This window comes from Rhinoderma darwinii, chromosome 2, assembly GCF_050947455.1.
Source record: "Rhinoderma darwinii isolate aRhiDar2 chromosome 2, aRhiDar2.hap1, whole genome shotgun sequence".
NCBI classification, from domain to species: Eukaryota; Metazoa; Chordata; class Amphibia; order Anura; family Rhinodermatidae; genus Rhinoderma; species Rhinoderma darwinii.
Genome location: NC_134688.1, coordinates 189,096,634 through 189,113,828, shown reverse-complemented (window position 1 = coordinate 189,113,828; position 17,195 = coordinate 189,096,634). Strand labels below are relative to the sequence as shown.

The following is a 17,195-nucleotide window of genomic DNA, read 5'->3' as shown; positions in this document are numbered from 1 at the left end:
TGGAACCTAAAAAAATAAATAAATGAGGCAATACTTCGCTTCTTACATTATACTGATAATGAGCCGTGCCCACCCCGAGATGACCCCAGTTTTGACCGTTTGTATAAACGGAGACCCCTATTAGACCGTTCCAGTGCCCGGTTTTCCCAAGCATACACCCCCGAGAAGTGTATTTCTATTGATGAGTCCCTGGTACATTTTAAAGGGAGGGTTCAATTCCGCGAGTACCTGCTGGGTAAGAGGGCAAGGTATGGCGTGAAGATGTATAAGCTGTGAGAGTGCATCCGGGTATACCTACAGGTTTAGGCTATATGAAGGAAAGGCCACCCCCAAACCAGACTGCATCCTGGACTACAATAGGTACATGGGAGGGATGGACTTGTAAGATCAAGCCCTGAAGCCCTACAGCGCCATGCGGTGTGGTATAAGAAGCTGGCCGGGCACATCATACAGATGGCATTGTACAATGCGTACATGCTACGTCGATGTGCAGGCCAGACGGGAACTTTCCTGGAATTTCAAGAGGTGATTATCAAGAACCTAATCTTTAGGGACCAAGAAGGGGGGGCACCCAGTACTTCTGGAAGCGAGCCCACACGCATCGTACCAGGGCAACACTTTCCAGGAGAAGTTCCCCAAACTGGCAAGAAGGGAAAAAGTCAAAAGAGGTGCAAAGTCTGCTATAAGAGGGGGATAAGGGATGACACAATATATCAATGTGACACGTGTCCCGAATAACCAGAGCTCTGTATGAAAGTGTTTTAAAATTTATCATACATCCCTTGGTTTATAATTTACCCCAATTTTACTTACCCTGATGCACTCCACACAGCTTATCCCCCCTCGTCTTTCCCCTCTGGGCCCTGCTGTGTGTCCAGGCAGCTGATAACAGCCACATGTAGGGTATTGCCATACCCGGGAGAACCCACATTACAGTTTATGGGGTGTAGGTCTCCGGTCAAAATGCTCACTACACCTCTAGATGAATGCCTTAAGGGTGTAGTTTTTAAAACGGGGTCACTTCTTGCGGGTTTCAACTGTACTGGTACCTCAGGGGCTTCTGCATACATGACTTCGCACTAGAAAATCCCCAGTAGGCCAAATGGTGGTCCTTTCCCTCTGAGCCCTCCCATGGGCCCAAACGGCAGTTTCTCACAACAAATGGGGTATTGCGGCACTCAGAACAAATTGCGCAACAGAATGGGGTATTTTGTTTCTTGTGAAAATAAGAAATTTTCAGCCAAAACTACATATTATTTGAAAAAAATAATTTTGTTTTCATTCCCAGCCCAATTCAAATAAGTTCTGTGAAAAAACTATGGGGTCAAAATGGTCACAACACCCATAAATGAATTCCTTGAGGGGTGTAGTTTCCTAAATGGGGTCACTTCTGGTGGGTTTCCATTGCTTTGATACCTCTGGGGCTCTGCAAATGCGACATGGCACCCGAAAACCAATCCAGCAAAATCTGTACTCCAAAGAACACACAGCGCTCCTTTCCTTCTGAGCCCTCCCATGGGCCCAAACGGCAGTTTATCACCACAAATGGGGTATTGCCGCACTCAGGACAAATTGGGCAACAAAATGGAGTATTTTATTTCTTGTGAAAATAAGAATTTTTGAGCTAAAATGACATATTATTGGAAAAAATATATTTTTTTTTAATTCCCAGCCCAATTCAAATAAGTTCTGTGAAGAAACTATGGAGTCTAAATGGTCACATTACCCATAAATGAATACCTTGAGGGGTGTAGTTTCCAAAATGGGGTCACTTCTGGTGCGTTTCCATTGCTTTGATACCTCTGGGGCTCTGCAAATGCGACATGGCACCCGAAAACCAAACCAGCAAAATCTGTACTCCAAAGAACACACAGCGCTCCTTCCCTTCTGAGGCCTCCCATTGGCCCAAACGGCAGTTTATTGCCACAAATGGGGTATTGATGCACTCAGGAGAAATTGGGCAACAAAATTGAGTATTTTGTTCCCTGTGAAAATAAGAAATTTTGGTAAAAAATTACATCTTATTGGAAAAAATGTCATTTTTTTAATGTCACAGCCCAATTGAAATAGGTGCTGTGAAAAAACTGTGTGGTCAAAATGCTAACAACAACCATAAATGAATTCCTTGAGGGGTGTAGTTTCCAAAATGGGGTCACTTTGGGTGGGTTTCCATTGCTTTGATACCTCTGAGGCTCTGCAAATGCGACATGGCACCCGAAAACCAATCCAACAAAATCTGGACTCCAACAAACATATAGCGCTCCTTTCCTTCTGAGCCCTCCCATGGGCCCAAACGGCAGTTTATCACCACAAATGGGGTATTGCCACACTAAGGACAAATTGGGCAACAAAATGGGGTATTTTGTTCCCTGTGAAAATAAGAAATTTTGATCACAAATGACATTTTATTGGAAAAAATGAAATTTTTTTCATTTCAGAGCCCAATTCAAATACGTGCTGTGAAAAAACTGTGCGGTCAAAATGGTAACAACAACCCTAAATGAATTACTTGAGGGGTGTAGTTTCCAAAATGGGGTCACTATTGGGGGATTCCTACTGTTTTGGCACCTCAACACCTCTTCAAACCTGGCATGCTGCCTAAAATATATTCTAATAAAAAAGAGGACTCCAAATGCACTAGGTGCTTCTTTGCTTCTAGGGCTTGTGTTTTAGTCCACGAGCGCAGTAGGGCCACATGTGGGACATTTCTAAAAACTGCAGAATCTGGACAACACATATTTAGTAGTGTTTCTCTGGTAAAACCTTCTATGTTACCGAAAAAAAAATGAATAAAATTGAAATTCAGCAAGAAAAATGAAATTTGCAAATTTCACCTCCACTTTGCTTTAATTCCTGTGAAATGCCTGAAGGGTTAAAAAACTTTCTAACTGCTGTTTTGAATACTTTGAGGGATCTAGTTTTTAAAATGGGGTGTTTTATCAGGGTTTCTAATACATAGGCCCCACAAAGCCACTTCATAACTCAAGAGGTACCTTAAAAAAAAGGCTTTTGAAATTTTCTTAAAAATATGAGAAATTGCTGTTTATGTTCTAAGCCTTGTAACGTCCAAGAAAAATAAAAGAATGTTCAAAAAACGATGCCAATCTAAAGTAGACATATGGGAAATGTGAACTAGTAACTATTTTGGGTGGTATAACCGTCTGTTTTACAAGCAGATGCATTTAAATTCTGAAAAATTCAATTTTTTCAAACTTTTCTCTAAATTTTGCAATTTTTCACCAATAAACACTGAATATATCGACCAAATTTTACCACGAACATGAAGCCCAATGTGTCACGAGAAAACACTCTCAGAATCGCTTGGGTAGGTTTAAGCATTCCGACGTTATTACCACATAAAGTGAAATATGTCAGATTTGAAAAATGGGCTCTGAGCCTTAAGGCCAATTACAATTTCAAACCTAAAATACTATATGATTTTAAATACTATGATGGCCTGTAAACATGAACTAAGACTACAAATTTGTCAGTCTTGTAATCAGGACAAATAAAAAAATACCTTTAGACACACAAGTTTATAAAAGCACCTTTTATTTTTAACATGTTACACTTAAAGTCTATGTACAACTTTGAATATTTTTTTTTTTTTTTTTTAAATGTGTTTTGTGATTCTTTTTTAATTAATTTTTTTTATATATTGTTTCTGTGTACTTTATACATAGAATCTGTATCGTTCTCTCTCAGCCGATTCCGTCAGTTCAGCTGAACTGTCGGCTCGGCTGAGGGCTGGTCCGGTGTATCCACCTAATATCGATCACATCTAAGTTGATGCCACATAAAAGATGTGATCTACTGACAAACAAGCACTTGCTTTATTGTCAGCTGATTGCTGGGCCCTTTTTACATTTTAGGTCAATGATCGGGAATGAGCGTTCCATTTTTCCGATCATCGGTCCCTGTAAAAGGGCCTTTTGACAGCATTACTAAATCTGCCCAATGGTGGATCATCATTGGGCGTTTTGGTCGGCTGCCCAGGGCCCGAGGCCCCCAGGGGCCCATGGCCACCACAAGTATAATGCGTTTTTGCAGCGAATTTCGGCAAAAAACACGACAAAACTGCATTATGTATGTCCTGTAAAGGACCTGCAGACATAAAGGTCATATGACCTTATCTCTGCAGTTCTTGTTAGTGATTAGAGACCTGCTGGTCACATGACCGCAGGTCCTACAACAGCATTAAGAGAGAAGACTGTGAAGTGAGCTGCTAGGTAAGTATAAGGGGATCATGAATTTGTTTAATGGGCCTGTATTTAGGGGGTCTGCATTTAGGTGGTCTAGTGTCTGTATTTAGGGGGTCTGGTGTCTGTATTTAGGTGTTCTGGGGTCTGTATTTACGGGATCTGTATTAGTTTAAGGGTTCTGGGTTTCCGTATTTAGGTGGTCTGGTCTGGGGTCTGTTAGTTTAAGAGGTCTGTATTTATGGGGTCTGGGGTTCTGTATTAGTTTAAGGGGTCTTGGGTCCGTATTTAGGGGTTCTGGTCTGGGGTCTGTATTTAGGGCTCTGGTCTGGGGTCTGTATTTAGGAGGTCTGGGGTGTGTATATGTAGGGGGTCTGGTCTAGGGTCTATATTTAGGGGTCTGGTCTGGGGTCTGTATACTTAGGGGGTCTGGTCTGGGATCTGTATTTAGGGGCCTGGTCTGGGGTCTGTATTTAGGAGGTCTGGCGTCTGTATATTTAGGAGGTCTGGTCTGGGCTCTGTATTAGTTTATGAGGGTCTGTATTTAGGGGGGGGGTCTGGGTTCTGTATTAGTATAGAAAGTCAGGTATGGGGTCTGTATTAGTTTATGGTGTCTGTGTTTAAGGGGCCTGGTCTGGAGTCTGTATTAGTTCAGGAGGTCTGGTCTGGGGTATGTATTAGTTTAGGGAGTCAGATCTGGGGTCATTAGTTTAGTGGGTCAGGTCTGGGGTCTGTATTTAGGTAAGTGGTGTGGGGTTTGAATTAGTTTATGGGGTCTGTATTTAGGTCTGGTCTGGGGTCTGTATTAATTTATGGGGTCTGTATTTAGGGGGCCTGGTTTGGGGTCTGTATTAGTTGTTGGGGTCTGGTCTGGTGTCTGTATTTAGGGGTCTGGTCCAAGGTCTGTATTTAGGGTGATTGTTCTGGGGGTCTGTATTTGTTTAGGGTGCTTGTTCTGGGGTCTGTATTTGTTTAGGGGGTATGGTCTGGGGACGGCAATAGTTTAGACCAGGGGTCTCAAACTCGGCCGGGTAAGTGGGCCGCATATAGAAAAAATGGGAAGTTGACGGGCCGCATTACTTTCAAATTTGATACAATACAAAATTATTGTTAATCAACTAGTTATTTGAACGACTATAACACTATATTACTAGAATAATAATACTACATTACTATAATAATAGCACTAGGTTTAAAATTGGAGATATTTCTCCACGTGCTTATTTCAACAATCCAGCTTTCCCGTTTAAGTGTCGCTAAATGCAGTCCGGCGGCTCAGTTAGCACACATGTCAAGATTGGGCAGCCCCTTTTTAGATAGTGCCGCAGTGCCCTCTGTGGATGCTGCCGCAGTGCCCTCTGTGGATGCTGCCGCAGTGCCCTCTGTGGATAATGCAACACACCCCTAGATAAGGCAACAGTGCCCTCTGTAGATAAGGAGACAGTTCCCTCTGTAGATAAGGCCACAGTGCCCTCTGTAGATAAGGACACAGTGCCCTCTGTAGATAAGGCCACAGTGCCCTCTGTAGATAAAGCCACAGTGCCCTCTGTAGATAAGGCCACAGTGCCCTCTGTAGATAAGGCCACAGTGCCCTCTGTAGATAATGCCAGTGTCCTCTTCAGATACTGTCACACACCCACTTGTAGATAATGCCACAGTGCCCTCTGTAGAGGCTGCTACAGTGCCCTCTCCAGAGGCTGCCACAGTGCCCTATGTAGAGGCTGCCACAGTGCCCTCTGTAGAGGCTGCCCCAGTGCCCTCTGTAGAGGCTGCCCCAGTGCCCTCTGTAGAGGCTGCCCCAGTGATGTCAGGGGCTTGCCCAGAGCTGGAGTCCCAGGCAGAGCGCTAGTAGGCTCTTCCTGGGACTCCAGCTGTGCTCCTGACATCACTGGGACTCCTGCTCTGGGGAAGCCCCTGACATCATTGTCGATGTATGGACTGCGATGTCAGAGGCTTCCCCAGAGTCCCGGAGCAGAGCCGATAATAGCGCTCTGCCCGGGACTCCGCTCTGGGGAAGACCCTGACACACTGTCCATATATGGGGAGATATGTCAGGGAATTCCGCAGCGTCCCGGAGCAGAGCCTATACTAGCGCTCTGCCCGGGACTCCGCTATGGGGAAGACCCTGACACACTGTCCACATATGGGCAGCGATGTCAGGGAATTCCACAGAGTCCCGGAGCAGAGCCTGTACTAGCGCTCTGCCCGGGACTCCGGCTCTGGGGAAGCCCCAGACATCGCTGTTCATATGTGGACAGCGATGTCAGGGAATTCCACAGAGTCCCGGAGCAGAGCCGACACCAGCGCTCTGCTCGGGACTCCGGCTCTGGGGAAGCCCCAGACATCGCTGTTCATATGTGGACAGCGATGTCAGGGAATTCCACAGAGTCCAGGAGCAGAGCCGCCACCTGCGGTCTGCTCCGCTCTGGGCAAGACCCTGACACACTGTCCATATATGGGCAGCGATGTCAGGGAATTCCAGAGTCCCGGAGCAGAGCCGACACCAGCGCCCTGCTCGGGACTCCGGCTCTGGGGAAGCCCCAGACATCGCTGTTCATATGTGCACAGCGATGTCAGGGAATTCCACAGAGTCCAGGAGCAGAGCCGACACCAGCGCTCTGCTCTGCTCTGGGCAAGACCCTGACACACTGTCCATATATGGGCAGCGATGTCAGGGAATTCCACAGAGTCCCGGAGCAGAGCCGACACCAGTGCTCTGCTCGGGACTCCGGCTCTGGGGAAGCCCCAGACATCGCTGTTCATATGTGGACAGCGATGTCAGGGAATTCCACAGAGTCCAGGAGCAGAGCCGACACCAGCGCTCTGCTCCGCTCTGGGCAAGACCCTGACACACTGTCCATATATGGGCAGCGATGTCAGGGAATTCCACAGAGTCCCGGAGCAGAGCCGACACCAGTGCTCTGCTCGGGACTCCGGCTCTGGGGAAGCCCCAGACATCGCTGTTCATATGTGGACAGCGATGTCAGGGAATTCCACAGAGTCCAGGAGCAGAGCCGACACCAGCGCTCTGCTCTGCTCTGGGCAAGACCCTGACACACTGTCCATATATGGGCAGCGATGTCAGGGAATTCCACAGAGTCCCGGAGCAGAGCCGACACCAGCGCTCTGCTCGGGACTCCGGCTCTGGGGAAGCCCCAGACATCACTGTTCATATGTGGACAGCGATGTCAGGGAATTCCACAGAGTCCCGGAGCAGAGCCGACACCAGCGCTCTGCTCGGGACTCCGGCTCTGGGGAAGCGCCAGACATCGCTGTTCATAAGTGGACAGCGATGTCAGGGAATTCCACAGAGTCCAGGAGCAGAGCCGACACCAGCGCTCTGCTCCGCTCTGGGCAAGACCCTGACACACTGTCCATATATGGGCAGCGATGTCAGGGAATTCCACAGAGTCCCGGAGCAGAGCCGACACCAGTGCTCTGCTCGGGACTCCGGCTCTGGGGAAGCCCCAGACATCGCTGTTCATATGTGGACAGCGATGTCAGGGAATTCCACAGAGTCCAGGAGCAGAGCCGACACCAGCGCTCTGCTCCGCTCTGGGCAAGACCCTGACACACTGTCCATATATGGGCAGCGATGTCAGGGAATTCCACAGAGTCCCGGAGCAGAGCCGACACCAGCGCTCTGCTCGGGACTCTGGCTCTGGGGAAGCCCCAGACATCGCTGTTCATATGTGGACAGCGATGTCAGGGAAGCCCCAGACATCGCTGTTCATATGTGGACAGCGATGTCAGGGAATTCCACAGAGTCCAGGAGCAGAGCTGACACCAGCGCTCTGCTCCGCTTTGGGCAAGACCCTGACACACTGTCCATATATGGGCAGCGATGTCAGGGAATTCCACAGAGTCCCGGAGCAGAGCCGACACCAGCGCTCTGCTCGGGACTCCGGCTCTGGGGAAGCTCCAGACATCGCTGTTCATATGTGGACAGCGATGTCAGGGAATTCCACAGAGTCCAGGAGCAGAGCCGACACCAGCGCTCTGCTCCGTTCTGGGCAAGACCCTGACACACTGTCCATATATGGGCAGCGATGTCAGGGAATTCCACAGAGTCCCGGAGCAGAGCCGACACCAGCGGTCTGCTCGGGACTCCGGCTCTGGGGAAGCCCCAGACATCGCTGTTCATATGTGGACAGCGATGTCAGGGAATTCCACAGAGTCCAGGAGCAGAGCCGCCACCTGCGGTCTGCTCCGCTCTGGGCAAGACCCTGACACACTGTCCATATATGGGCAGCGATGTCAGGGAATTCCAGAGTCCCGGAGCAGAGCCGACACCAGCGCTCTGCTCGGGACTCCGGCTCTGGGCAAGCTCCAGACATCGCTGTTCATATGTGGACAGCGATGTCAGGGAATTCCACAGAGTCCAGGAGCAGAGCCGACACCAGCGCTCTGCTCCGTTCTGGGCAAGACCCTGACACACTGTCCATATATGGGCAGCGATGTCAGGGAATTCCACAGAGTCCCGGAGCAGAGCCGACACCAGCGGTCTGCTTGGGACTCCGGCTCTGGGGAAGCCCCAGACATCGCTGTTCATATGTGGACAGCGATGTCAGGGAATTCCACAGAGTCCAGGAGCAGAGCCGCCACCTGCGGTCTGCTCCGCTCTGGGCAAGACCCTGACACACTGTCCATATATGGGCAGCGATGTCAGGGAATTCCAGAGTCCCGGAGCAGAGCCGACACCAGCGCCCTGCTCGGGACTCCGGCTCTGGGGAAGCCCCAGACATCGCTGTTCATATGTGCACAGCGATGTCAGGGAATTCCACAGAGTCCAGGAGCAGAGCCGACACCAGCGCTCTGCTCTGCTCTGGGCAAGACCCTGACACACTGTCCATATATGGGCAGCGATGTCAGGGAATTCCACAGAGTCCCGGAGCAGAGCCGACACCAGTGCTCTGCTCGGGACTCCGGCTCTGGGGAAGCCCCAGACATCGCTGTTCATATGTGGACAGCGATGTCAGGGAATTCCACAGAGTCCAGGAGCAGAGCCGACACCAGTGCTCTGCTCCGCTCTGGGCAAGACCCTGACACACTGTCCATATATGGGCAGCGATGTCAGGGAATTCCACAGAGTCCCGGAGCAGAGCCGACACCAGCGCTCTGCTCGGGACTCTGGCTCTGGGGAAGCCCCAGACATCGCTGTTCATATGTGGACAGCGATGTCAGGGAAGCCCCAGACATCGCTGTTCATATGTGGACAGCGATGTCAGGGAATTCCACAGAGTCCAGGAGCAGAGCCGACACCAGCGCTCTGCTCCGCTTTGGGCAAGACCCTGACACACTGTCCATATATGGGCAGCGATGTCAGGGAATTCCACAGAGTCCCGGAGCAGAGCCGACACCAGCGCTCTGCTCGGGACTCCGGCTCTGGGGAAGCTCCAGACATCGCTGTTCATATGTGGACAGCGATGTCAGGGAATTCCACAGAGTCCAGGAGCAGAGCCGACACCAGCGCTCTGCTCCGTTCTGGGCAAGACCCTGACACACTGTCCATATATGGGCAGCGATGTCAGGGAATTCCACAGAGTCCCGGAGCAGAGCCGACACCAGCGGTCTGCTCGGGACTCCGGCTCTGGGGAAGCCCCAGACATCGCTGTTCATATGTGGACAGCGATGTCAGGGAATTCCACAGAGTCCAGGAGCAGAGCCGCCACCTGCGGTCTGCTCCGCTCTGGGCAAGACCCTGACACACTGTCCATATATGGGCAGCGATGTCAGGGAATTCCAGAGTCCCGGAGCAGAGCCGACACCAGCGCTCTGCTCGGGACTCCGGCTCTGGGCAAGCTCCAGACATCGCTGTTCATATGTGGACAGCGATGTCAGGGAATTCCACAGAGTCCAGGAGCAGAGCCGACACCAGCGCTCTGCTCCGTTCTGGGCAAGACCCTGACACACTGTCCATATATGGGCAGCGATGTCAGGGAATTCCACAGAGTCCCGGAGCAGAGCCGACACCAGCGGTCTGCTCGGGACTCCGGCTCTGGGGAAGCCCCAGACATCGCTGTTCATATGTGGACAGCGATGTCAGGGAATTCCACAGAGTCCAGGAGCAGAGCCGCCACCTGCGGTCTGCTCCGCTCTGGGCAAGACCCTGACACACTGTCCATATATGGGCAGCGATGTCAGGGAATTCCAGAGTCCCGGAGCAGAGCCGACACCAGCGCTCTGCTCGGGACTCCGGCTCTGGGGAAGCCCCAGACATCGCTGTTCATATGTGCACAGCGATGTCAGGGAATTCCACAGAGTCCAGGAGCAGAGCCGACACCAGCGCTCTGCTCTGCTCTGGGCAAGACCCTGACACACTGTCCATATATGGGCAGCGATGTCAGGGAATTCCACAGAGTCCCGGAGCAGAGCCGACACCAGTGCTCTGCTCGGGACTCCGGCTCTGGGGAAGCCCCAGACATCGCTGTTCATAAGTGGACAGCGATGTCAGGGAATTCCACAGAGTCCAGGAGCAGAGCCGACACCAGCGCTCTGCTCCGCTCTGGGCAAGACCCTGACACACTGTCCATATATGGGCAGCGATGTCAGGGAATTCCACAGAGTCCCGGAGCAGAGCCGACACCAGTGCTCTGCTCGGGACTCCGGCTCTGGGGAAGCCCCAGACATCGCTGTTCATATGTGGACAGCGATGTCAGGGAATTCCACAGAGTCCAGGAGCAGAGCCGACACCAGCGCTCTGCTCCGCTCTGGGCAAGACCCTGACACACTGTCCATATATGGGCAGCGATGTCAGGGAATTCCACAGAGTCCCGGAGCAGAGCCGACACCAGCGCTCTGCTCGGGACTCTGGCTCTGGGGAAGCCCCAGACATCGCTGTTCATATGTGGACAGCGATGTCAGGGAAGCCCCAGACATCGCTGTTCATATGTGGACAGCGATGTCAGGGAATTCCACAGAGTCCAGGAGCAGAGCTGACACCAGCGCTCTGCTCCGCTTTGGGCAAGACCCTGACACACTGTCCATATATGGGCAGCGATGTCAGGGAATTCCACAGAGTCCCGGAGCAGAGCCGACACCAGCGCTCTGCTCGGGACTCCGGCTCTGGGGAAGCTCCAGACATCGCTGTTCATATGTGGACAGCGATGTCAGGGAATTCCACAGAGTCCAGGAGCAGAGCCGACACCAGCGCTCTGCTCCGTTCTGGGCAAGACCCTGACACACTGTCCATATATGGGCAGCGATGTCAGGGAATTCCACAGAGTCCCGGAGCAGAGCCGACACCAGCGGTCTGCTCGGGACTCCGGCTCTGGGGAAGCCCCAGACATCGCTGTTCATATGTGGACAGCGATGTCAGGGAATTCCACAGAGTCCAGGAGCAGAGCCGCCACCTGCGGTCTGCTCCGCTCTGGGCAAGACCCTGACACACTGTCCATATATGGGCAGCGATGTCAGGGAATTCCAGAGTCCCGGAGCAGAGCCGACACCAGCGCTCTGCTCGGGACTCCGGCTCTGGGGAAGCCCCAGACATCGCTGTTCATATGTGGACAGCGATGTCAGGGAATTCCACAGAGTCCAGGAGCAGAGCCGACACCAGCGCTCTGCTCCGCTCTGGGCAAGACCCTGACACACTGTCCATATATGGGCAGCGATGTCAGGGAATTCCACAGAGTCCCGGAGCAGAGCCGACACCAGCGCTCTGCTCGGGACTCTGGCTCTGGGGAAGCCCCAGACATCGCTGTTCATATGTGGACAGCGATGTCAGGGAATTCCACAGAGTCCCGGAGCAGAGCCGACACCAGCGCTCTGCTCGGGACTCCGGCTCTGGGGAAGCCCCAGACATCGCTGTTCATAAGTGGACAGCGATGTCAGGGAATTCCACAGAGTCCAGGAGCAGAGCCGACACCAGCGCTCTGCTCCGCTCTGGGCAAGACCCTGACACACTGTCCATATATGGGCAGCGATGTCAGGGAATTCCACAGAGTCCCGGAGCAGAGCCGACACCAGCGCACTGCTCGGGACTCCGGCTCTGGGGAAGCCCCAGACATCGCTGTTCATATGTGGACAGCGATGTCAGGGAATTCCACAGAGTCCTGGAGCAGAGCCGATACCAGCGCTCTGCTCGGGACTCCGGCTCTGGGGAAGCCCCAGACATCGCTGTTCATATGTGGACAGCGATGTCAGGGAATTCCAGAGTCTCGGAGCAGAGCCGATACTAGCGGCTCTGTGTCCCGCGGGCCGCAGATGACAGCCCCAGGGGCCGCATGCGGCCCGCGGGCCGCGTGCTTGAGACCCCTGGTTTAGACGGTCTGAGGTCTGTATGCATTCTAATTTATTAGTCTGGGTAAAAGGGCTTGTCCGGGGACATCGATAGGTCATCAGTATGAAAAACCAGTCCGTGCCCTGTAATGTATGGTCCTGGACCTTAGTGTCTGAATTTTTGTGTTTCTATAGAGGCTGGAAATGGCTGCAGAAGAGAGGAGCAAAGATGTCTCATCAGGAGAAGTCGCCATACCAGTCTGTGTTAGTTGGAGAAGAAAAGGGAACGACTCCCATCAGAGAAAACGTCACTTGTCAGTCACTGGATCTATAAAGGATCTGTCCCCTCTCCTGACATGTCTGTTGTAGCGAATCCATCCTTGTATTCCACATATAGTCTTTGTCTATACAGGACTAATAGACAAATGTGTGTTACCATTCCCATTGTCAGGAGGATGTGTTTTACTGTCAGCGATGGTTGGAGACTGTCAGTATGTAGGGACACAGCCCATAGACAAGCAGATTCGTAATACCCATTTGTCAATGCTCGCACAAAAAGATGGTGTTCACTATAGACACGGCAGAGCGGCAGTGGGGAAGGGGGGCCCAAGTTTGTGAAACAGCCCAAGGCCTATGGTCTACTTAATCCACCACTGAATCTGCCCCATAGATTAGTCACTTAGGAGTAATGTTTAGGGTATGTTCCCTCAGGCAGGAGACGCTGCAGATTTTAAACAACAGCAAAATCTGCAGTGGAATTTTAAAAAACCTCAGGTAATTCAGTCACAGAAATCTGCAGCAGTGCATATTGCTGCGGAGATGCTGCAGTATTTCAAGCATTGAATATAGCAAACATTTTGTGCAACTGCAAATAAAGGAATTCGATTTCTCTGCTGGCCTATTACCAATCACTCCAGGGATTGTCCCAGAATTAATGAAAAATAAAATAAAATCAGACATAATATAGCGAATGACAATCTCTTTCTACCAAAGAACCAGCCCTGTATCTTACATGGATCTAGAGATCTCCTCATTAAGCGCTCCAATTGCTCTGCTAGATTCTCTTCAGGCCTGCAGCTCAGGGGGCGTGTCCTTTCTGCTGTAGCCCCTCCCCCTCCGTGTCATAGCTTGTATAGGCAGATTTCTAGTTTAGTGCCTCTGTCTCCTCTTTAGGAGAAGCTCTACAAATACCCCCCCCCCCCCCCCATTACGTGTCTTTTTAGAGGGAGAGCCAAGGCCTATATAACTGAAGAAGACCAATTGTGTTTCTGGATTAAAGCTTCTTCTCTACTTCTTTACTGACAAGCAGAGGAGGCATTTTCTATTGGCTGGTGGCAGTTGGAGAGTGGAGAGAGTGTGTGCGTCCTAACTCAATCAGCTCAGTAGGAGGACATGCACATTACTGTACAGATTAAACACCAGGGATGTCATTATAAGGCCCTGTTCACACAAAGTTTTTTTACACGTTTTTTGATGCGGAAACCGCGTTGGAAAACGTGCCAAAAAACGGCCGAAAACGCCTCCAATTGATTTCAATGGGAGGTGGAGGCGTTTTTTTTCCTGCGAGCGGTAAAACCGGCTCGCGGGAAAAATAAGCGATAAGCCCTATCTTCAGCGATAAGCCCTATCTTCAGGCGTTTACGTTTCCGACCTCCCATAGACATCAATGGGAGGTAGAGAAAGCATTTTTGCTGTGTTTTTGCCAGCGGAGCTCAATGGTCATGGGAGAAAAAAGTTGCGAATAACGTGGCAAACGGCATGCATGCAAGCAGATCAAAATCTGCCTCAAAATTCCAGACGGAGTTTTGAGGCAGAATTTTCAGCCTGCAAAAAAACTCTGTGTGAACATACCCTTAAAGTAAAGGGAATAACACGCAACTGAAAGTTTTTTGTAACATAAGATAAATTACAAAATTTATATATTTCTATAACATTTAATACTGGGACAACCCCTTTTAAGGAATTGCTGCATGTGCAGTTTTTTTTAATAGATAGATACACTGTACCTTCAATTTAAACATTTATAAAAGCAATGTTTTTTTTTTCTTTTGCAGGGTTATCTACATAGCAGCATGGGATTTTGCAGTCAAAGTAAGAAACTTTTTCCTTATTTATATTTCATAGCATATGTTGTGATCAGGTAGGCAGCAGATGTTCTGAGTTTGATATGAATTCATTTGTTATATCTATAATACATATGTCTCACTACAAATAAGCAGCAACTGCATATACTAGCACATTTGTAATATACTATTACATCTAAAAATGAAATTATGTGAAATCTTTTCTGTTACATGTTTATTACGTGAGCCATATCTGGTGGCAAGTTTTATATACAGGACCATATCCGATCGAAGACTAACAAACTCAACCAAAACATAGGGTATGTTCACATGCTTAACCAAAAACGTCTGAAAATACTGAGCTGTTTTCAAGGGAAAACAGCTCCTGATTTTCAGACGCTTTTTAAGCCACTCGCGATTTTCGCTGCGTTTTTTACAGCCGTTTTTTGAGCTGTTTTCAATAGAGTCTGAGAAAACGGCTCCAAAAACGTCCCAAGAAGTGACATGCACTTCTTTGACGCGGGTGTCTTTTTACGCGCCGTCTTTTGACAGCGACGCGTAAAATGACACCTTGTGGGAACATAACATCGTAAAACCCATTGAAATGAATGGGCAGTGATTTGTAGGCGTAATGGAGCTGTTTTTTCAGGCGTAATTCGAGGAGTAAAACGCCCGAATTACGTCTGAAACCAGTGCGTGTGAACATACTCTAACAATTCCAATGGAGGTGACATAAATATACTGTAAGAGGGGTAAAAGCAAATAATCATCTTTATTGACATATAACCTAAAAAGTCATCACCACCCAAACAAAATCTATGAAAAACACCCTAAAAAGTGGTGGTGTACAAAAATCACTCTGAAAATAAATGTTTGTGAGTAAAGTATACATAATCCAGTATCACAAATTCCTCTAAAATGCATTCTTAACCAATTGAGACCTGCGGCTGATAATGATATACACATCCACCTCAGACCCCGACGCACATTTCTGCTAACAGCTCCATCTGAGAGTGATATGCACACCCATATCTGGTGCCGAGCTTCTTCGGTGGATTTGCACTTAATGCCCTATTTTTCAGTAATATGTTAGAAATTTACCTGCTAGGAATACAGAGAACTTTCAATAAACCTTTATAGCAGATCATTCCCCATGTACAACCCATTTATCTCTATGAGCATAAAGAAAATAATTTATTAAATTATCTCTTGGTATTTTTTTAAGCTTTTTAACAACAATAAGAAAATAGATATTCAAATCGAAAATCGCCCATAGGGTTAAAAAAAAAATCTAGATTTGATTTTTTGGCAAAATTGCCAAGCCCTAAATTGGTAAAAGAAAAGTTCTGTTGGTAAACAGCAATAAAGAATTAGTAGAATGAGCTATAATTCCCTCGGTTAAAGTCACAGTTTACTTTGTGTGGATATTAAAAAATGAAGAGAGATATAAGAGCTCCATCCATAAGACATTCACATTTTAAGGCCAATTTAAAGTTTGTTTATGTGTAACGTAAAAACAGGAATTTAGCTGTAAATATAAAGGCCTTTTATGCTGTGTTGATATAATGACTAATTTAGAATTCAGCCTGTTGTAAAACTGGATTTATAACTAGGGCAGTAATTTCATGTTCTCGATCATTAAAATGCGCTGTGGACTATGTGCGGATTCATTTTGTTTAATAAAAAGTCATAGATTTTGATTGAAAACGGAATAAAATAACCAAATATTGTTTATAAAGTTGCATCAAATAACAGCAAAATTATTTTTCACGGCTCTTTTCCTCCTTGAAAATAAAATAAAAGATAAAGAAAGGCATGTTAAGCAAGGGCCATATTACATGTTAACAAATCAAAATGTTACTATTTTCTTGAAAAAGGAAAGGAGGACATTCATAATCTTCTTGCTTTGTCATGGTATAGTCTGGCTTAAAAACTACCAAACATAAAAATCCAATTTTCTGTATCGAGCATTAGGATGAATTCACATACATCATTTATGTCAGTTTATTGTGTCGTTTTTTCAACTTTTTATTGCAAGTAAAAATGCAGCAGCCAGATGCGTACTGTTAGTCAGTATAAAAATATGAAGTCCTCAACACACAAATGGGCAGATTTATTACTTTGTCTGGGTCTAGAAAGTGTCAAAAATGTGGCAAATGTTTGCATAAATTGGTTCAGTTTGTCACAATTTTGATGTTTGCACCTCACTAGACAATTTTTTCAAAAAATAAGCCAAATCAAAAAGTGGTTTAAGGAAGAGAAAAGTGTCTAACAGGTCATGCAAGATGCCCCAAAATTATCATGTACATTATCATGTACCATTGTGATAAATTTGGCGAATTTGTGCCTGCCTGGTCTTAGTTTACGCTATCTAACTATCAGACGGCACTAGTAAATGTGGGAGAATGCATTTTTGTTTGTGGTATTTTTAGCCCCAGTGGTGTTTTTTAAAATGCAGCATTCTCTACGTGGGAAGTTTTTGAGGGTGCGTTCCCTGAATTTTAGCAAAAATTGCACTAAACACTGCAAACACCTTTTTTAAGAGTTGTTGCTGTTTTTGTTGTTCAGTGTTAGTTACGTTTTAACACCCCAGATATTCAGGCATATTGATAAGAAATGCCGATATGCCACCAATGTCTGTTCTTAGGAGTGCCAGAAGATGCCTGGAATGAAGTTGCAATGGCTAGGTTGGCTATTTTCCTAACAAAGGCAA

At 48.2% G+C, this 17,195-nt stretch overlaps 1 protein-coding gene across 2 annotated transcripts in view; it reads left to right on the top strand.

Moving 5' to 3' along the window:
* AFF3 (ALF transcription elongation factor 3) overlaps positions 1-17,195 on the top strand; it is a 478,799-nt gene that overhangs the window by 309,988 nt on the left and 151,616 nt on the right. For both annotated transcript variants that reach the window (XM_075852633.1, XM_075852634.1), the window contains exon 4: positions 14,474-14,510. In XM_075852633.1, the coding sequence (XP_075708748.1) occupies positions 14,474-14,510 (37 nt within the window). The remainder of the gene's footprint in view (positions 1-14,473; positions 14,511-17,195) is intronic.